We start from the raw sequence: 20,272 nt of genomic DNA, 5'->3' as shown, positions 1-20,272 counted from the left end.
TCAGTCCACACTGGTAGCAGCTGTATTTGTCTTTCACATGGATCTACTGGGGTCTGGTAGTAGTGACCCCGTCTAGCAAGGTATTAGGCCGCAGTTCAATCCCCATTGGAGTAGTTTTATATATATATATATATATATATATATATATATACTGTAGAGGCTGAGAAAGCAGTTCCCCGGTCAAACATATATACACATACGTATACATATACACACACAGTAAAACACAATACAAAATAATTATTAAATAATATATAAAGTTACTTCAGGGACCACATACAGTCAGTTTCATCTCGAGTGGACCAGACTGGTAAAATATTACTATAATAACCTTTAATGTACACTTCAAAGTGTATCTTTGTTGTGGTCAGAGTGTGTGTAATGGAAGTATATTTATGTCAGATCAAACAGTTCGTACTGAAAATGGTCACAATCTCAACAAACAGTCAATTTTAATGAAACATTCTGGTGCAAAATACACTGAAATATAAAAAGAACCTTGTATAAATCCTCTAGAACCTCCTTGCTTGGTGGGACAGACTGGAGCCTCTGGTAGGGCTGTTCCACCAAAGAAGCAGGTTCTAGTTCAGGGCCGGTGCCAGGACCAGTTCTTAAATGAGCACCACTAAAGAAGCAGGTTCTAGTTCAGGGCCGGTGCCAGGACCAGTTCTTAAATGAGTACCACTAAAGAAGCAGGTTCTAGTTCAGGGCCGGTGCCAGGACCAGTTCTTAAATGAGCACCACTAAAGAAGCAGGTTCTAGTTCAGGGCCGGTGCCAGGACCAGTTCTTAAATGAGCACCACTAAAGAAGCAGGTTCTAGTTCAGGGCCGGTGCCAGGACCAGTTCTTAAATGAGTACCACTAAAGAAGCAGGTTCTAGTTCAGGGCCGGTGCCAGGACCAGTTCTTAAATGAGCACCACTAAAGAAGCAGGTTCTAGTTCAGGGCCGGTGCCAGGACCAGTTCTTAAATGAGCACCACTAAAGAAGCGGTTCTTTTTCCACCGTTAACAGAGCCAGTGAGAGCCACAGGAACCAGGAGACGGACTGTACCAGTACTTTAGTCCGGGTCGCTCCGTCTAGTCGGACCTGAAGCTCAGACGCAGACCAAAGAGCCAGAAGACATTATGTCTCTTCTTGTCTCTATTGGTGTTTGTTCACGTCCAGAGCTCCAGAGTGGACATAGAGGGGAACATAATGTGTGAATGAGTTTGGGTCTTATGTTTCACCATTCCAACATTCCATAGTGACTTTCTGCTCCTTTCACAAAAATAAACCACAATGGAAAACTGCTTCTAAATTATACCTGACGTAGCTGACTGACAGGTGGAGCTCTGCAGCATCTCCAGAGCCGCGGCCCCACGAACACGGATTAAATAATCCCGTTCCCTCGCATTATTAACTTCAGGGAACCACTTATTATATCGTTCCCACGCATTTAAAAAAAAAAAAAAAGTTTTCTCTATAACCACTCTGGGGCTCCGTGTTCACTGGAGTTTTCAGAAAGCTGGCCCTGGACCAGAACTAGAACCTGGTTCTTTCTGGTGGAAAAGCCACCTTGGAGAGGGTGAGAGGACCTCAAATCCCCTGACATCTGGTAGAGGACCTGAGACTCTCAGGATAATAATAATAATAATAATAATAATAATAATAATAATAATAATAATAATAATAATAATAATAATAATAATTATTATTATTATTATTATTATTAGCATTATTAGCATTACTTAACTTAAATATAATTTTACAATAATATTTTTAATAATATTAAATTTAATTATATTTTATTTTATAATAAGGTTCAAACTGACTCACAGTCTCTAGTCCACACTGTGTCCCACTGAGTCTGCCAATATACAGCTTTGGTTCCAAAATCACGTGTCTATGACGACGTCTATGACGATGTCTATGACGATATCTATGACAGCTCTTAAACGTCATCTCCCATCATCCACTGCGCCGTCGCATTTCCACGCATGCGCATGGGGGAGCGCTCCGGGGCCGGGTATCATGGCGACCTACGTGGAGATCCTGACGACGGAGTTTCCAGAGATCGACACGGAGCTTTTTGACTATATCACAGGTGAGCGGTCCAGAACCAGAACCAGAGCTGGGGCCGGGGCCGGTGCCCCGGGCCGAGCCACCCACAGCGGCATTTAGTCCATGTGCCGGGCCGGGAAGAGCCGCTCCTTAGCCCGCAGAGCTAACAGGCTAACTGCCGGTTGCACGAAAACGTGGACCCGAACCGGGCCAGGCATGAGGCTGCGGGCCGTGACAGGGTCTAGAAGGGGTCTCAAAGGGTGAGTCGTGGACCAGAGTCCTCCTAGACCAGAGTCCTCCTAAACCAGAGCCTTATTAAACCAGGGTCCTTCTAGAGCAGAGTCCTCCGAGACCACAGACCAGGGTCCTCCTAGCCCAGAATCCTCCTAGACCAGTGTCCTCCTAGGCCAGAGACCAGCGTCCTCCTAGACCAGAGACCAGCGTCCTCCTAGACCAGCGTCCTCTTAGAGAAGCGTCCTCCTAGGCCAGAGACCAGCGTCCTCCTAGACCAGAGTCCTCCTAGACCAGAGAACAGGGTCCTCCTAGACCAGTGTCCTCCTAGAGAAGCATCCTCCAAGGCCAGAGACCAGGGTCATCCTAGACCAGGGTCCTCCTAGACCAGAGCCCTGCATCCTCCTTGACCTGCGTCCTCCTAGACCAGAGACCAGGGTCCTCCTAGACCAGAGACCAGAGTCCTCCTAGACCAGGGTCCTCCTAGACCAGAGAACAGGGTCCTCCAAGAGCAACGTCCTCCTAGACCAGAGTGACCTGGATGTGAACCTGGTCCTACCTGAGACACTGACCCTCTCTGCTGTGGAGGCTAAATGGTCAAGTGTGTGGTCAGACAGGTGATGTAGACCTGGTCTGTGGTCAAGGTCCTTCTGTGCTGATGGTCCGGGCCGGTCCGGTCCTCATGGCGTGCTTTGTTGCAGGGGTGCTGGACGGCGGCGGTGCAGACTTCGAGGACGGCGAGGAGGTGTTTGAGGCGGTGGGCGGAGTCCTGCAGGAGGTGTCGGCAGACGATAAGAACGAGGAGGAGATCCGACACATCTGCCTCCAGATGTTCAACACACTCAAACTGTGAGGAGCCGGCCAGGTCCCCCAGACTTCTGACCCCTGACCTGTGCCCCATTCCCCTGCCCCCTGACCTGTGACCTGTGCCCCCTGACCCCTGACCTGTGCCCCATTCCCCTGCCCCCTGACCCCTAACCTGTGCCCCCTGACCCCTAACCTGTGCCCCCTGACCCATGACCTGTGCCCCATGACCTGTGCCCCCTGACCCCTAACCTGTGCCCCCTGACCTGTGCCCCCTGGCCTGTGCCCCCTGACCCCTAACCTGTGCCCCCTGGCCTGTGCCCCGTGCCCCCTGACCTGTGCCCCGTGCCCCCTGACCTGTGCCCCATGCCCCCTGAACCTGTGCCCCCTGACCTCTCACCCCTGACCTTTTCCCCAATGACCCCTGACCTGTGCCCCCTGACCCCTGACCTGTGCCCCATGACCTGTGCCCCCTGACCCCTGACCTGTGCCCCCTGGCCTGTGCCCCCTGACCCCTAACCTGTGCCCCCTGGCCTGTGCCCCGTGCCCCCTGACCTGTGCCCCATGCCCCCTGAACCTGTGCCCCCTGACCTCTCACCCCTGACCTTTTCCCCAATGACCCCTGACCTGTGCCCCCTGACCCCTGACCTGTGCCCCATGACCTGTGCCCCCTGACCCCTGACCTGTGCCCCCTGGCCTGTGCCCCCTGACCCCTAACCTGTGCCCCCTGGCCTGTGCCCCGTGCCCCCTGACCTGTGCCCCATGCCCCCTGAACCTGTGCCCCCTGACCTCTCACCCCTGACCTTTTCCCCAATGACCCCTGACCTGTGCCCTCAGGAACCAGCAGCAGCAGCACCGTGGGGCCCCGAGGCAGGTCCTGCTGGACGCTCCGGTGCAGCTGTCCCAAATCTCTGCTGACCCGGGTGAGAAGTCCTGCTTTCATGGTTCAGATCTAAGGTGGACCTCCTGGTCTGAGGACCCGGTCCTCCTCAGACCTTCACACCTCTGTTCTCCTCAGGCTCTGCGGCTCCAGACCACCAGGGGATCTGGATGGTGAAACGGGTCCAGAACACGGTGAGTCCTGGTCCTTCAGTGTGTGTGTGTGAGACTTTACCCACCCTGACCCGTGTGTGTGTGTGTGTGTGTGTGTGTGTGTGTGTGTGTGTGTGTGTGTGTGTGTGTGTGTGTGTGTGTGTGTGTGTGTGTGTGTGTGTGTGTGTGTGTGTGTGTGTGTGTGTGTGTGTGTGTGTGTGTGTGTGTGTGTGTGTGTGTGTGTGTGTGTGTGTGTGTGTGTGTGTGTGTGTGTGTGTGTGTGTGTGTGTGTGTGTGTGTGTGTGTGTGTGTGTGTGTGTGTGTGTGTGTGTAGACGGTGGACCCTAAGAAGTTGGAGAAAGCCGAAGCGAAGCTCAAAGCCAAACATGAACGGAGGAACGAGAGAGACTCACTGAAAACCCCCAGTCCACTGTGAGTCCTGCTGCTCCTCCTCTTCCTCACTCCTCCCGCTCCTCTTCCTCACAACTCCTGCTCTTCCTCAGGTCTCCCATTCCTACTTGTTTCGCTCCTCTTCCTCACTCCTCCCTCTCCTCTTCCTCACGTCTCCCGCTCCTCCTCCTCTCTCCTCTTCCTCGCTCCTCCCTCTCCTCTTCCTCGCTCCTCCCTCTCCTCTTCCTCACTCCTCTCTCTCCTCTTCCTCACTCCTCTCTCTCCTCTTCCTCACTCCTCCCTCTCCTCTTCCTCACGTCTCCCGCTCCTCCTCCTCTCTCCTCTTCCTCGCTCCTCCCTCTCCTCTTCCTCGCTCCTCCCTCTCCTCTTCCTCACTCCTCTCTCTCCTCTTCCTCACGTCTCCCGCTCCTCCTCCTCTCTCCTCTTCCTCGCTCCTCCCTCTCCTCTTCCTCGCTCCTCCCTCTCCTCTTCCTCACTCCTCTCTCTCCTCTTCCTCACGTCTCCCGCTCCTCTTCCTCACTCCCCCCGCTCCTCTTCCTCACGTCTCCCGCTCCTCCTCCTCTCTCCTCCCTCTCCTCTTCCTCGCTCCTCCCTCTCCTCTTCCTCACGTCTCCTGCTCCTCCCTCTCCTCTTCCTCACGTCTCCTGCTCCTCCCTCTCCTCTTCCTCACGTCTCCTGCTCCTCACGTCTCCTGCTCCTTCCGCTCCTCTTCCTCACGTCTCCTGCTCCTCCCTCTCCTCTTCCTCACGTCTCCTGCTCCTCCCTCTCCTGCTCCTCACGTCTCCTGCTCCTTCCGCTCCTCTTCCTCACGTCTCCCGCTCCCGCTCCTCCTCCTCACGTCTCTCTTGTCCCGCTCTTCCCTCAGAGTCCTTGAAGAGGCGTCGGCTAGTCAGGCCAGCAGTAAGAAGGACAACCGAGTCGACCAATCAGGGAAGAACCGCAGCTATGACATCCGCATCGAGAACTTTGACGTTTCCTTCGGAGAACGGTAAGTTCCTCTGGCGACCAGCAGAGGGTGCTGCAGCTGCACACTCAACCTCGCTACAGGTGATCTGTTGATGTCCAGGTGTTTGCTGCAGGGGGCGGACCTCTCTCTGGCGTCCGGCCGGCGCTACGGTCTGATCGGTCGTAACGGTCTGGGGAAGACGACACTGTTGAAGATGTTGGCCAGCAGAAACCTACGTGTCCCTGCCCACATCTCTATTCTGCACGTGGAACAGGAAGTGGCTGGTGACGAGACAGCGGCGCTGCAGAGCGTCCTGCAGAGTGACACGGCGAGGGAGGATCTGTTGGGCGAGGAGCGGCTGCTCAACGCTCGCATCGCCAATGGAACGTAAGGAACACTGCGTGGAGGGCACCGGGCGTCCTGGACCTCCCTAACCCTGGGGGGTGGGGGCGTCCTGGACCTCCCTAACCCTGGGGGGTGGGGGCGTCCTGGACCTCCCTAACCCTGGGGGGTGGGGGCGTCCTGGACCTCCCTAACCCTGGGGGGTGGGGGCGTCCTGGACCTCCCTAAGAACAAGACCTAAGTTCAGCAGAGCAGCTCCTACATAGTTCAGCCAGGATGGTTGGAACAGCCCAAACTACTTTGTTCAGCAGTTCAGGTCCTGCTAAACAAAATGAGGTCATTTCCTTCTTCCAGCTTCTGGCTGAACAAACTAGTTTGGGCTGTTCCAACCGTCCTGGCTGTTCTGTGTAGGAGCCGCTCTGCCGAAACTTCTGCTCTGCCGTGTGCTGCTCATGTGTTCCAGCTCACTAATGAACATCAGTCATATTTTAATCATATTTAGCTTGTAACCTCTCTACTGTAGGAGCGCCGCAGCTCCTTAAAATGTGGGAGTGCAGGCTTACGTGATGCACCTGAACGCATCACGAACAGCTGTCAGCTCCTGGAGTTCAAACCAACCAGCATGGCGCTCTGACAGAAGCTCTTTATTAGTGGAGCAGTTCAGAGGAATGGCTTTCTGAAAGCTCTGGAGGACAGAGATAAACTGTGCTGTTAAAGTTAAAACGTCGCTTCAAAGACATGTGGCTGCTGTGAGGGGGCGTGGCCTGTTGTGAGGGGCGTGGCCTGCAAGTTCGACAGCTTCTTATCGGAGTATGAACAGTCCTGCAGAAAAAGCTTTATTTCGGGCAGCTGGTTGACGTCACTGTTGAATGAGCAAGGCAGCAGCAACAGCAGTGTTTCCAGCTCTAACGCAGCTCCAACCATTGGGACTATTTCCAGGGAGTTTAGCGTGGAGTAGGACGCAGCTTCACGGAGGTGAATCTCCTGCTGACAGCCTGGAGGAGCTGCTGCTCATTGTTCTGATGTCAGAGCTGAGTCAGCGCCGTTCTCCTCCCAGAGCTGGAGGCTGCAGAGCGCCGCCCTGCTGGACTCCGGCTCTGCTAACATCCACGTTGCTGCGTTGCTTTGCTAACATCCACGTTGCTGCGTTGCTTTACTAACATCCACATTGCTGTGTTGCTTTGCTAACATCCACGTTGCCGTGTTGCTTTGCTAACATCCACGTTGCTGCGTTGCTTTACTAACATCCACGTTGCTGCGTTGCTTTGCTAACATCCACGTTGCTGCGTTGCTTTGCAAACATGACTGTGTTGCTTTACAAACATTGCTGCGTTGCTTTGCAAACATTGCTGCATTGCAAACATTGCTGCATTGCTGCGTTGCTTTGCAAACATTGCTGCATTGCAAACATTGCTGCGTTGCTGCGTTGCTTTGCAAACATTGCTGCGTTGCTTTGCAAACATTGCACGTTGCTGTGTTGCTTTGCAAACATTGCACATTGCTGCGCTGCTTTGCAAACATTGCACATTGCTGCGTTGCTTTGCAAACATGACTGTGTTGCTTTACAAACATTGCTGCGTTGCTTTGCAAACATTGCACGTTGCTGTGTTGCTTTGCAAACATTGCACGTTGCTGTGTTGCTTTGCAAACATTGCACATTGCTGCGCTGCTTTGCAAACATTGCACATTGCTGCGCTGCTTTGCAAACATTGCACGTTGCTGCGCTGCTTTGCAAACATTGCACATTGCTGCATTGCTTTGCAAACATGACTGTGTTGCTTTACAAACATTGCTGCGTTGCTTTGCAAACATTGCACGTTGCTGTGTTGCTTTGCTAACATTGTACGTTGCTGCGTTGCTTTGCTATCATCCAAGTTGCTGTGTTGCTTTGTAAATATTGCATGTTGCTTTGTAAATATTGCACATTGCTGTGTTGCTTTGCTAACTTTTACGTTGCTGTGTTGCTTTGCTATCATCCACATTGCTGTGTTGCTTTGCTATCATCCAAGTTGCTTTGTAAATATTGCACATTGCTGTGTTGCTTTGCTAACTTCTACGTTGCTGTGTTGCTTTGCTAATATCCACATTGCTGATTTGCTAACATCCACGTTGCTGCGTTGCTTTGCTAACATCTATGTTGCTTTGCTAACATCTATGTTGCTGTGTTGCTTTGCTAACATCCACATTGCTGTGTTGCTTTGCAAACATCCACGTTGCTGCGTTTCTTTGCTAACATCCACGTTGCTGCGTTTCTTTGCTAACATCCATGTTGCTGTGTTGCTTTGCTAATATCTATGTTGCTTTGCTAACATCTATGTTGCTTTGCTAACATCTATGTTGCTGTGTTGCTTTGCTAATATCCACATTGCTGATTTGCTTTGCTAACATCTATGTTGCTTTGCTAACATCTATGTTGCTTTGCTAACATCTATGTTGCTGTGTTGCTTTGCTAATATCCACATTGCTGATTTGCTTTGCTAACATCTATGTTGCTTTGCTAACATCTATGTTGCTTTGCTAACATCTATGTTGCTGTGTTGCTTTGCTAATATCCACATTGCTGATTTGCTTTGCTAACATCTATGTTGCTTTGCTAACATCTATGTTGCTGTGTTGCTTTGCTAACATCCACGTTGCTGCGTTGCTTTGCTAACGTCCACGTTGCTGCGTTGCTTTGTGGTGTTGTGAGACTAAAATCCCTCCAAACAGCAACATGTTGCCATGAAAAGTTGGATAGCACAGTGCTACTTCCCTAGCCTGCTCGCTGGCTGCAAACTGTGGACTGGATTTCCTGCCTCATTCCTCCTGGTCTCATTGAGACCCGCCTCCCTTCAGGAAATCCAGTCCACAGTTTGCAGCCAGCGAGCAGAGCAGCAGCAGGGAAACACTGGGGATCATTTCAGAACCATGAAGCAGACCAGGATCATGGATCAGACCAGGATCATGGAGCAGACCAGGATCCTGTATCAGGAACCTCTGCAGGTTGGATCAGAACTTTCTGATCTGTGAACCCGATACTGGATCGGATCAGCCTCATCCCTCGTCTCTGGATCTGAGTTTATTGTAGGAAAGCCCTTTGAGATGCAGCATCTCGTTTACCAGGGGAACCAGAGGAACACAGAACATAAAACAGTTGACATGCAGTTCCACTAACCAGCACTATACATAATAGTGTAACTCTGGACAACAATAAGACATGAAGTACCAGACTATCTTGCCACCCCCCCCCACCCCCCCCCCCCCCTCCATCCTATCAGTGAACCTTTATATACAGTCAGTAAGAATAAAAATACTGCAAATCACACATCACATGGAATCAAACCCTAAAACAATTAGTCCCAAACATAAACAATCAGTCCTGAGGACAGTATATAGTACATAGTATATAGTATATAGTACATATTATATAGGGAAGACCTAAAGAGTCCATTAGAGGTTCTAGACTTCAGGGAACAGGTCAGTGGTTCCAGTCGTTTGGGGCAGAGGAAGACCTCCGACCGGCCTCCTTCACAGCCGAAGGACCATTGAAGGATGAATGTTGAGAAGTGACCCGGTCTCTGTGTCTCTGTGTCTCAGGGTGGAGGGGATGGAGAGCGTCCGCCTGTCGGAGATCTACGTGAAGCTGGAGGAGATGGAGGCGGACAAAGCTCCCGCCCGGTAACATGATTCTCCTTTGGTTTCCATGGTGACCTGAGAGATGTGATTGACTTAAAGTATCTCCAAATGCTGATTATGTGATTGACATCTGTCTTGTCCAATCAGAGCCTCTGTCATCCTGGCCGGTCTGGGTTTTTCTCCTAGGATGCAGCAGCAGGCCACAAGGTGAGTCCCCTGTCCCTCACACTGTCCTTCCAGCTCCGCCAGCGCCTCGCTCAGCTGCTCTGTCTCTGCAGGGAGTTCTCCGGAGGCTGGAGGATGAGGCTCGCACTCGCCAGAGCGCTGTTTGCCCGGTGAGTCGTCCCCCTCCCCCCCCCCCCCCCCCCCAAAGCCCCATCTGGGTCTCAGCCATGGACCCTAACCCGGGGGGTCTTGGCCATGGACCCTAACCCGGGGTCAAAGGTCATGGACCCTAACCCGGGGGGTCAAAGGTCATGGACCCTAACCCGGGGGGTCAAAGGTCATGGACCCTAACCCGGGGGGTCTTGGCCATGGACCCTAACCCGGGGGGTCTTGGCCATGGACCCTAACCCGGGGGGGTCAAAGGTCATGGACCCTAACCCGGGGGGGTCAAAGGTCATGGACCCTAACCCGGGGGGTCTCGGCCATGGACCCTAACCCGGGGTCAAAGGCCATGGACCCTAACCCGGGGGGTCTCGGCCATGGACCCTAACCCGGGGGGTCTCGGCCATGGACCCTAACCCGGGGGGTCTCGGCCATGGACCCTAACCCGGGGGGTCAAAGGTCATGGACCCTAACCCAGGGTCAAAGGTCAGCCGAGGTTCAAGTGTCTCACTGTTCTGTTCCTTCTTGTCTCCAGGCCAGATCTCCTGCTGCTTGATGGTGAGTTTGAACTGCTTCTGGTTAACGAGACACAATTCTAGTCCTGGAGAGGAGGAGGAGAAACAGGAGGAGGAGAAACAGGAGGAGGAGAAACAGGAGGAGGAGAAACAGGAGGAAGAGGAGAAACAGGAGGAAGAGGAGAAACAGGAGGAAGAGGAGAAACAGGAGGAAGAGGAGAAACAGGAGGAAGAGGAGAAACAGGAGGAAGAGAAGGAGAAACAGGAGGAAGAGGAGAAACAGGAGGAAGAGGAGAAACAGGAGGAGGAGGAGAAACAGGAGGAAGAGAAGGAGAAACAGGAGGAAGAGAAGGAGAAACAGGAGGAGGAGGAGAAACAGGAGGAGGAGGAGAAACAGGAGGAGGAGGAGAAACAGGAGGAGGAGAAACAGGAGGAGGAGGAGAAACAGGAGGAGGAGGAGAAACAGGAGGAGGAGAAACAGGAGGAGGAGAAACAGGAGGAAGAGGAGAAACAGGAGGAAGAGGAGAAACAGGAGGAGGAGAAACAGGAGGAAGAGAAGGAGAAACAGGAGGAAGAGGAGAAACAGGAGGAGGAGGAGAAACAGGAGGAAGAGAAGGAGAAACAGGAGGAGGAGGAGAAACAGGATGAGGATGAGGAACAGGAGGGGGAGGAGGAGGAGGAGGAGAAACAGGAGAAGGAGGAAAAACAAGAGGGGGATGATGAGGAGAAACAGGAGGAGGAGGAGGAGAAACAGGAGGAGGAGGAGAAATGGGAGGAGGAGGAGGAGAAATGGGATTTGGAAGATAAAACGGTAGGGGGAGGTGCTGATGCGTGCGTGTGTGTGTGTGTGTGTGTGTGTGTGTGTGTGTGTGTGTGTGTGTGTGTGTGTGTGTGTGTGTGTGTGTGTGTGTGTGTGTGTGTGTGTGTGTGTGTGTGTGTGTGTGTGTGTGTGTGTGTGTGTGTGTGTGTGTGTGTGTGTGTGTGTGTCAGAACCCACCAACATGCTGGACGTCAGAGCCATCCTCTGGTTGGAGAACTACCTTCAGGTCTGAGCTACGCCCTCATTGGTCAGTCTAGCGTGTGGTCTGAGCTGACGCCCTGTAACTCCGCCTCCTCCCTCAGACGTGGCAGTCCACCATATTGGTCGTTTCCCACGACAGAAACTTCCTGAACGCCGTGGTAACCGACATCATCCACCTGCACTCACAGAGGCTGGACAGTTACCGTGGCGACTACGAGAACTTCATCAAAACCAAAGAAGACCGACTGAAGAACCAACAGAGGGAGTATGAGGCCCAAGTGCAGTACAGACAGCACATCCAGGTACTTCTATCTACTGCAGTACAGACAGCACATCCAGGTACTTCTATCAAGTGCAGTAACTGCAGTACAGACAGCCCATCCAGGTACTTCTATCAAGTGCAGTACAGACAGCCCATCCAGGTACTTCTATCTACTGCAGTACAGACAGCCCCTCCAGGTACTTCTATCTACTGCAGTACAGACAGCCCCTCCAGGTACTTCTATCTACTGCAGTACAGACAGCCCCTCCAGGTGGGTGTATGTGATGAGGGCTGCAGTGTAAAGCAATGTAAGGTTATTTAAAGGACAATGAGCAGCTCCATTAAAAAGACGTCTGCACCACATTTAGCACGAAGCTCATTTCCATGTGTGGTCCTTACAAGGTACATAGAACATACTTGATTAAAATTACATCAACAGATTAAAACTACACGATAAAAGGCAATTCATAAATATCAGTGCAATATACAAGTACAAAGTGTAGATTACATATAACTGCAATATCAAGTTAGTCTATAGCAGCATTATTTAAACAGCAGAAGTAGATGAAGTGCAACAGTTTAGTTTGATTGTTCCAGTACATATAACCCCGAATTTCATTTGTACCCTATTAGTACATTGTGTGTAGACGAGGTGGCGTAACACTATTAATCTGGCCATCAGATGATTCTCACAAGGGTACTATCTGATGGCCGAATACCCGTCTGGTACTATCAGTATGAACAGGACAGGTGGTCTAAAAGCCCGTCTTTGACTGCCCGTAGGTTAGGGTTGGGTTAGGGTTAGGATAAGGGTTGGGTTAGGTTAGGATAAGGGTTGGGTTATAGTTGGGTTGGGTTAGGATTAGGGTTGGGTTAGGTTAGGATAAGGGTTGGTGTTGGGTTGGGTTAGGTTAGGATAAGGGTTAGGGTTGCGTTGGGTTAGGTTAAGATAAGGGTTAGGGTTGGGGTTGGTGTTGGGTTGGGTTAGGATAAGGGTTGGGTTAGGTTAGGATAAGGGTTGGTGTTGGGTTAGGATAGGATAAGGGTTGGGTTAGGTTAGGATAAGGGTTAGGGTTGGGTTAGGATAAGGGTTGGGTTAGGATAAGGGTTGGGTTGGGTTAGGATTAGGGTTGGGTTAGGTTAGGATAAGGGTTGGTGTTGGGTTTGTGTTGGGTTGGGTTAGGATAAGGGTTGGTGTTGGGTTAGGATAGGATAAGGGTTGGTTTAGGTTAGGATAAGGGTTAGGGTTGCGTTGGGTTGGGTTAGGATAAGGGTTGGGTTAGGGTTGGATTAGGGTTGGGTTAGGATAAGGGTTGGTGTTGGGTTAGGATAGGATAAGGGTTAGGGTTGGGTTAGGATAAGGGTTGGGTTGGGTTAGGTTATGATAACGGTTGGGTTGGGTTAGGATAAGGGTATGGGGATGGATTAGGGTTGGGTTAGGTTAGGATAAGGGTTGGGTTGGATTAGGGTTGGGTTAGGGTTAGATTAGGGTTGGGTTAGGTTAGGATAAGGGTTGGGTTAGGTTAGGATAAGAGTTGGGTTAGGTTAGGATAAGGGTTAGGGTTGGGGTTAGGTTAGGATTAGGGTTGGGTTAGGTTAGGATAAGGGTTGGGTTAGGTTAGGATAAGGGTTGGGGTTAGGTTAGGATAAGGGTTAGGGTTGGTTTAGGTTAGGATAAGGGTTGGGTTGGTTTAGGTTAGGATAAGGGTTAGGGTTGGTTTAGGTTAGGATAAGGGTTAGGGTTGGGTTAGGTTAGGATAAGGGTTGGGTTAGGTTAGGATAAGGGTTAGGGTTGGGTTAGCTGTGATATTCTGCCTTATTCTGTAGTGTCTGGGAGCACATTCCATCTTTGGCTGTATATGAAAAGGCCGATGGAGGGAAGGCAGACTTTCCTATGGGAATATTACCCTGGACCACCCTGGTCACCCTGGTCACCCTGGTCACCCTGTACCACCCTGGTCACCCTGTACCACCCTGGTCACCCTGGACCACCCTGGTCACCCTGTACCACCCTGGTCACCCTGGTCACCCTGGTCACCCTGGACCACCCTGTGTCACCCTGGATCCAGACCTCAATGCTCTGCTTGTTAGTTGGGGGTGTAGCTGGACATACAGCACCTTGTGAAAGTATTGGGCCCTTGAACTTTTCAACCTTTCGCCACATTTCAGGCTTCAAACATAAAGATAGAAAATTTACATTTTTGGTCAAGAATCAACAACAAGTGGGACACAATCGTGAAGTGGAACGAAATTTACTGGATAATTTAAACTTTTTTAACAAATAAAAAACTGAAAGTGTTTGGAGTTAGGTGTTAGGGTTCACTTTTAGAGGGTTAGGGTTAGGGTTCACTTTTAGAGGGTTAGGGTTCACTTTTAGAGGGTTAGGGTTCACTTTTAGAGGGTTAGGGTTCACTTTTAGTGGGTTAGGGTTAGGGTTCACTTTTAGTGGGTTAGGGTTCGGGTTCACTTTTAGAGGGTTAGGGTTCACTTTTAGAGGGTTAGGGTTCACTTTTGGAGGGTTAGGGTTCACTTTTAGTGGGTTAGGGTTAGGGTTCACTTTTAGAGGGTTAGGGTTCACTTTTAGAGGGTTAGGGTTCACTTTTAGTGGGTTAGGGTTAGGGTTCACTTTTAGAGGGTTAGGGTTAGGGTTCACTTTTAGAGGGTTAGGGTTCACTTTTGGAGGGTTAGGGTTCACTTTTAGTGGGTTAGGGTTAGGGTTCACTTTTAGAGGGTTAGGGTTCACTTTTGGAGGGTTAGGGTTCACTTTTAGTGGGTTAGGGTTAGGGTTCACTTTTAGAGGGTTAGGGTTCACTTTTAGAGGGTTAGGGTTCACTTTTAGAGGGTTAGGGTTAGGGTTCACTTTTAGAGGGTTAGGGTTCACTTTTAGTGGGTTAGGGTTAGGGTTCACTTTTAGAGGGTTAGGGTTCACTTTTAGAGGGTTAGGGTTCACTTTTGGAGGGTTAGGGTTCACTTTTAGTGGGTTAGGGTTAGGGTTCACTTTTAGAGGGTTAGGGTTCACTTTTAGAGGGTTAGGGTTCACTTTTAGTGGGTTAGGGTTCACTTTTAGTGGGTTAGGGTTCACTTTAAGAGGGTTAGGGTTAGGGTTCACTTTTAGAGGGTTAGGGTTCACTTTTAGTGGGTTAGGGTTCACTTTTAGTGGGTTAGGGTTCACTTTTAGAGGGTTAGGGTTCACTTTTGGAGAGTTAGGGTTCACTTTTAGAGGGTTAGGGTTCACTTTAAGAGGGTTAGGGTTAGGGTTCACTTTTAGAGGGTTAGGGTTAGGGTTCACTTTTAGAGGGTTAGGGTTCACTTTTAGAGGGTTAGGGTTCACTTTTAGAGGGTTAGGGTTAGGGTTCACTTTTAGAGGGTTAGGGTTCACTTTTGGAGAGTTAGGGTTCACTTTTAGAGGGTTAGGGTTCACTTTAAGAGGGTTAGGGTTAGGGTTCACTTTTAGAGGGTTAGGGTTAGGGTTCACTTTTAGAGGGTTAGGGTTAGGGTTCACTTTTAGAGGGTTAGGGTTCACTTTTAGAGGGTTAGGGTTCACTTTTAGAATCCCACATATCTTTTTGACATGATTCTTAGAATGAAATGTAGGATCCTGGATCTCATCTCGGTATTTAACCTCTAGAGAAGAAAGAAAACGTGGTTGTTTGGATGTTTCATTGAATTATTGTGTTTCAGGTCTTCATTGACAGGTTCCGCTACAATGCTAACCGCGCAGCGCAGGTCCAGAGTAAACTGAAGCTGTTGGAGAGACTGTGAGTGTCCTCGTGTCCTCGTGTCCTCGTGTGTGGGTGTGTGGGTGTGTGTGCGTGCTCACATTGTGGTGTGTGTGTGTGTGTGTGCTCACATTGTGGTGTGTGTGTGTGTGTGTGCTCACATTGTGGTGTGTGTGCGTGCTCACATTGTGGTGTGTGTGTGTGTGCTCACATTGTGGTGTGTGTGTGTGTGTGTGCTCACATTGTGGTGTGTGTGCGTGCTCACATTGTGGTGTGTGTGTGTGTGTGTGCTCACATTGTGGTGTGTGTGCAGACCGGAGCTGAAGCCCATGGAGAAGGAGACTGAGGTCACACTGAGGTAGGTTACTAAGTTGTGTTGTTGTGTTGTTGTTGTTGTTGTTGTTGTGTTGTTGTTGTTGTTGTGTTGACACATTGTGTGTTTCTGTAGGTTCCCAGACAACTTTGAGAAGTTGTCTCCTCCCATCCTGCAGTTGGATGAGGTGGAATTTCACTACAGTCGAGACCAGCCGCTCTTCTCTGGACTCAACCTGTCAGCTGACCTGGACTCTCGCATCTGCATTGTATGTCACCCCCCTCCTCTGTCACCCCCTCCTCACAGTCCCCCCCCCTCCTCACAGTCCCCCCCCTCCTCACAGTCACCCCCCTCCTCACAGTCACCCCCCTCCTCACAGTCACCCCCCTCCTCTGTCACCCCCCTCCTCAGTCCCCCCCCTCCTCACAGTCCCCCCCCCTCCTCACAGTCCCCCCCCCTCCTCACAGTTCCCCCCCTCCTCTGTCACCCCCCTCCTCACAGTCCCCCCCCTCCTCACAGTTCCCTCCCTCCTCTGTCACCCCCTCCTCTGTCACCCCCCCTCCTCTGTCACCCCCCCTCCTCACTGTCACCCCCCCCTCCTCTGTCACCCCCCCCCCTCCTCGCAGTCCCCCCCTCCTCACAGTCCCCCCCTCCTCGCAGTCCCCCCCTCCTCGCAGTCCCCCCCTCCTCACAGTAAGATGACGTGTGTGTGTGTGTGTGTGTGTGTGTGTGTGTGTGTGTGTGTGTGTGTGTGTGTGTGTGTGTGTGTGTGTGTGTGTGTGTGTGTGTGTGTGTGTGTGTGTGTGTGTGTGTGTGTGTGTGTGTGTGTGTAGGTCGGGGAGAATGGAGCTGGAAAAACCACCGTTCTCAAACTGCTGATGGGGGAGTTGACCCCAGTAGGCGGGGTTAGACAGGCTCACAGGTGATCAGCTGTGACATGAATGTAACTCTGTTAACCAGGTGTGTCCAACTTTGGACTCGTGGCTAAGAAACCGTCCAGAGAGTCCTGGGTCAGGTCCAGAGAGTCCCGGGTCAGGTCCCGGGTCAGGTCCAGAGAGTCAACAGCTTGGTGAAGCTGTTCATAAGAAAAAAAGCTGTAACATGGAGGCGCTCCCCTGAAGTCGCTCCCCTGAAGTCGCTCCCCTGAAGTCGCTCCCCTGGAGTCGCTCCCCTGGAGTCGCTCCCCTGGAGTCGCTCCCCTGGAGTCGCTCCCCGGGAGTCGCTCCCCGGGAGTCGCTCCCCGGGAGTCGCTCCCCTGGAGGCGCTCCCCTGAAGTCGCTCCCCTGGAGTCGCTCCCCTGGAGTCGCTCCCCTGGAGGCGCTCCCCTGAAGTCGCTCCCCTGGAGTCGCTCCCCTGGAGTCGCTCCCCTGGAGTCGCTCCCCGGGAGTCGCTCCCCGGGAGTCGCTCCCCTGGAGGCGCTCCCCTGGAGGCGCTCCCCTGGAGTCGCTCCCCTGGAGTCGCTCCCCGGGAGTCGCTCCCCGGGAGTCGCTCCCCGGGAGTCGCTCCCCTGGAGGCGCTCCCCTGGAGTCGCTCCCCTGGAGTCGCTCCCCGGGAGTCGCTCCCCTGGAGTCGCTCCCCGGGAGTCGCTCCCCTGGAGTCGCTCCCCTGGAGTCGCTCCCCTGGAGTCGCTCCCCGGGAGTCGCTCCCCGGGAGTCGCTCCCCGGGAGTCGCTCCCCTGGAGTCGCTCCCCGGGAGTCGCTCCCCTGGAGTCGCTCCCCGGGAGTCGCTCCCCTGGAGTCGCTCCCCTGGAGTCGCTCCCCTGGAGTCGCTCCCCGGGAGTCGCTCCCCTGGAGTCGCTCCCCTGGAGTCGCTCCCCGGGAGTCGCTCCCCGGGAGTCGCTCCCCTGGAGTCGCTCCCCGGGAGTCGCTCCCCGGGAGTCGCTCCCCGGGAGTCGCTCCCCTGGAGTCGCTCCCCTGGAGTCGCTCCCCGGGAGTCGCTCCCCTGGAGTCGCTCCCCGGGAGTCGCTCCCCGGGAGTCGCTCCAAACACTTTAATGGACAAACCCTCTTTAAGGGGACATTGATGGTGCTGATTGAGTTGACAGATGAGGTGCTGAGATCAACTTAAATGTGTGTCTCGTGATGTGATTGGCCAGATTTCATGTTAGGGGAGGAGTCACTGATCGTCAATGTGTCTCGTCAGGAACTTGAAGATCGGGTACTTCAGCCAGCATCACGTTGACCAGCTGGACCTCAACGTCTGCTCCGTGGAGCTGCTGCTCAACAAGTTCCCCGGTAACCATGGCAACAGCTGCCGCCGCCGCCGCCGCCTCGCCCCGGTGCTCCGCTCTGATGGTTGGTGTTTGTATGGCAGGTCGGACAGAGGAGGAGTACCGCCACCAGCTGGGAGGGTACGGTATCACCGGAGAGCTCGCCACTCGGCCGGTCGCCAGTCTGTCGGGGGGGCAGAAAAGCCGGGTGGCCTTCGCTCAGATGACGATGCCATGGTAACCACATGTAGCACGCACGTAGAGGTCAGAGGTCAGGGTCAACTTTATTACCCCTGATGGGCAGTTTGTGCTCCAGCCAACAGAAAAACACCCTAAAAGAAAACACCTTTCATATATACACTGACATCTAACCCTCAGTTACCCTGACCAACTGTTACCCTCACCAACTGTTACCCTGACCAACTGTTACCCTGACCAACTGTTACCCTGACCAACTGTTACCCTGACCAACTGTTACCCTCACCAACTGTTACCCTCACCAACTGTTACCCTGACCAACTGTTACCCTGACCAACTGTTACCCTGACCAACTGTTACCCTGACCAACTGTTACCCTCACCAACTGTTACCCTGACCAACTGTTACCCTGACCAACTGTTACCCTGACCAACTGTTACCCTCACCAACTGTTACCCTGACCAACTGTTACCCTGACCAACTGTTACCCTGACCAACTGTTACCCTCACCAACTGTTACCCTGACCAACGGTGGAGGTCATCCTGTAGGTGGAGGTCTTCCTGTAGGTGGACTGAATTATCTGAAACAAACCAGAGTAGCTGCAGTCGGCCTGTTAACTGTTTTAGAGCTGCGTTCAATACATCAAGTTTCTGGGTCAGGAGGACTCCAACACTACAAGACACCTCCGGTTCTAGAAGAACCCGGGTTGTGGACCCCAGTAACGACACTGTCCCTGGTCAGGAGGACTCCAACACTACAAGACACCTCCGGTTCTAGAAGAACCCGGGTTGTGGACCCCAGTAACGACACTGTCCCTGGTCAGGAGGACTCCAACACTACAAGACACCTCCGGTTCTAGAAGAACCCGGGTTGTGGACCCCAGTAACGACACTGTCCCTGGTCAGGAGGACTCCAACACTACAAGACACCTCCGGTTCTAGAAGAACCCGGGTTGTGGACCCCAGTAACGACACTGTCCCTGGTCAGGAGGACTCCAACACTACAAGACACCTCCGGTTCTAGAAGAACCCGGGTTGTGGACCCCAGTAACGACACTGTCCCTGGTCAGGAGGACTCCAACACTACAAGACACCTCCGGTTCTAGAAGAACCCGGGTTGTGGACCCCAGTAACGACACTGTCCCTGGTCAGGAGGACTCCAACACTACAAGACACCTCCGGTTCTAGCAGAACCCGGGTTGTGGACCCCAGTAACGACACTGTCCCTGGTCAGGAGGACTCCAACACTACAAGACACCTCCGGTTCTAGCAGAACCCGGGTTGTGGACCCCAGTAACGACACTGTCCCTGGTCAGGAGGACTCCAACAGCATGACTGAAGCAGATCCATTGATACTGACTGGTACTCCAGTCCCACAAGTCCAACCTGAGGAAAAGAAAACATGCAGAGGAAAGTTACTTTCAGAACCGTCTCGCTGGTGCAGGTGACTGACTTGGTACAGCGGCTCGTCTCTCAATCGGTAGGTTGAAGGTTCAATTCTCTGTCTACGTGTCAAATTATCCTTGAGCAAGACACCAAACCCAAATGGTGTGTGTGTGATGACAGACAGGCGAGGACGGGACACACCTGGACAGGCAAAGACCTGGACAGGCGCAAAGACCTGGACAGGCGCAAAGACCTGGACAGGCGCAAAGACCTGGACAGGCAAAGACCTGGACAGGCAAAGACCTGGACAGGCAAAGAGGGGAGACACCTGGACAGGCAAAGACGGGAGACACCTGGACAGGTTGCCAGTGGCGTGCAAAGACTGGTGCTGGGAAAGTATGGACTGTAGTTGTCGATGGTGTAAGGTTCCAGGGGGGCGGTAGTCCTGGGTGTGGTTTCATGTCCCGATGGACAGTGATTGGAGGTGTGAGAACCGTTATTCATATCACATTGATGTCTTCCTCAGTCCAAACTTCTACGTTCTGGATGAACCCACCAACCATCTGGACATGGAGTCCATCGAGGCGCTCGCCAACGCCCTCAACAAGTTCAGGGTGAGTGTGTCTGGTCCTCACTCTGATTGTTGGTCTGACGCCCGTCGGGCTGGAAGACAGCGTCCAGGTGAATGTTCTGAGGTGTGGTTCTGTTTCAGGGCGGAGTCATCCTGGTGTCCCACGACGAGCGTCTGATCCGGTTGGTGTGTAAGGAGCTGTGGGTGTGTGAGAGTGGGAAGGTGCGGCGCATCGATGGTGGCTTTGACGAATACCGGGACATCCTGCACGAACAGTTCAGAAAGGAGGGGTACCTGTGAGGCCCCACCCCCTGTCCATTAACCACACCC

General features: G+C 52.5%; 1 protein-coding gene across 3 annotated transcripts in view; it reads left to right on the top strand.

Annotated features, from left to right (window-relative positions):
• The first annotated feature begins 1,950 nt into the window (after positions 1 to 1,950).
• Positions 1,951 to 20,272, top strand: part of abcf3 (ATP-binding cassette, sub-family F (GCN20), member 3) — an 18,624-nt gene continuing 302 nt past the window's right edge. The window contains exons 1-21 of one of the 3 annotated variants that reach the window (XR_013935181.1): positions 1,951 to 2,084; positions 2,974 to 3,121; positions 3,914 to 3,999; positions 4,095 to 4,150; positions 4,443 to 4,540; positions 5,385 to 5,507; positions 5,586 to 5,852; positions 9,384 to 9,464; positions 9,570 to 9,629; positions 9,701 to 9,757; positions 10,285 to 10,307; positions 11,255 to 11,310; positions 11,387 to 11,587; positions 15,229 to 15,305; positions 15,580 to 15,624; positions 15,715 to 15,847; positions 16,413 to 16,501; positions 17,721 to 17,812; positions 17,892 to 19,465; positions 19,552 to 19,985; positions 20,084 to 20,272. The exon at positions 20,084 to 20,272 is cut by the window's right edge and continues 302 nt beyond it. Coding sequence is in view for 2 of the 3 variants with exons in the window: in XM_080459104.1 (XP_080315230.1) it covers positions 2,012 to 2,084; positions 2,974 to 3,121; positions 3,914 to 3,999; positions 4,095 to 4,150; positions 4,443 to 4,540; positions 5,385 to 5,507; positions 5,586 to 5,852; positions 9,384 to 9,464; positions 9,570 to 9,629; positions 9,701 to 9,757; positions 10,285 to 10,307; positions 11,255 to 11,310; positions 11,387 to 11,587; positions 15,229 to 15,305; positions 15,580 to 15,624; positions 15,715 to 15,847; positions 16,413 to 16,501; positions 17,721 to 17,812; positions 17,892 to 18,024; positions 19,898 to 19,985; positions 20,084 to 20,242 (2,145 nt within the window). In the remaining variant the exon portion in view is untranslated. The remainder of the gene's footprint in view (positions 2,085 to 2,973; positions 3,122 to 3,913; positions 4,000 to 4,094; positions 4,151 to 4,442; positions 4,541 to 5,384; positions 5,508 to 5,585; positions 5,853 to 9,383; positions 9,465 to 9,569; positions 9,630 to 9,700; positions 9,758 to 10,284; positions 10,308 to 11,254; positions 11,311 to 11,386; positions 11,588 to 15,228; positions 15,306 to 15,579; positions 15,625 to 15,714; positions 15,848 to 16,412; positions 16,502 to 17,720; positions 17,813 to 17,891; positions 19,466 to 19,551; positions 19,986 to 20,083) is intronic. The other 2 variants (XM_080459104.1, XM_080459105.1) reach the window with 2 other exon arrangements.

The sequence above is a fragment of the Lipophrys pholis genome (genome assembly GCF_963383615.2).
Source record: "Lipophrys pholis genome assembly, chromosome: 3".
In the NCBI taxonomy this organism is placed as follows: domain Eukaryota; kingdom Metazoa; phylum Chordata; class Actinopteri; order Blenniiformes; family Blenniidae; genus Lipophrys; species Lipophrys pholis.
This window is presented reverse-complemented; position numbering and strand designations above follow the sequence as displayed.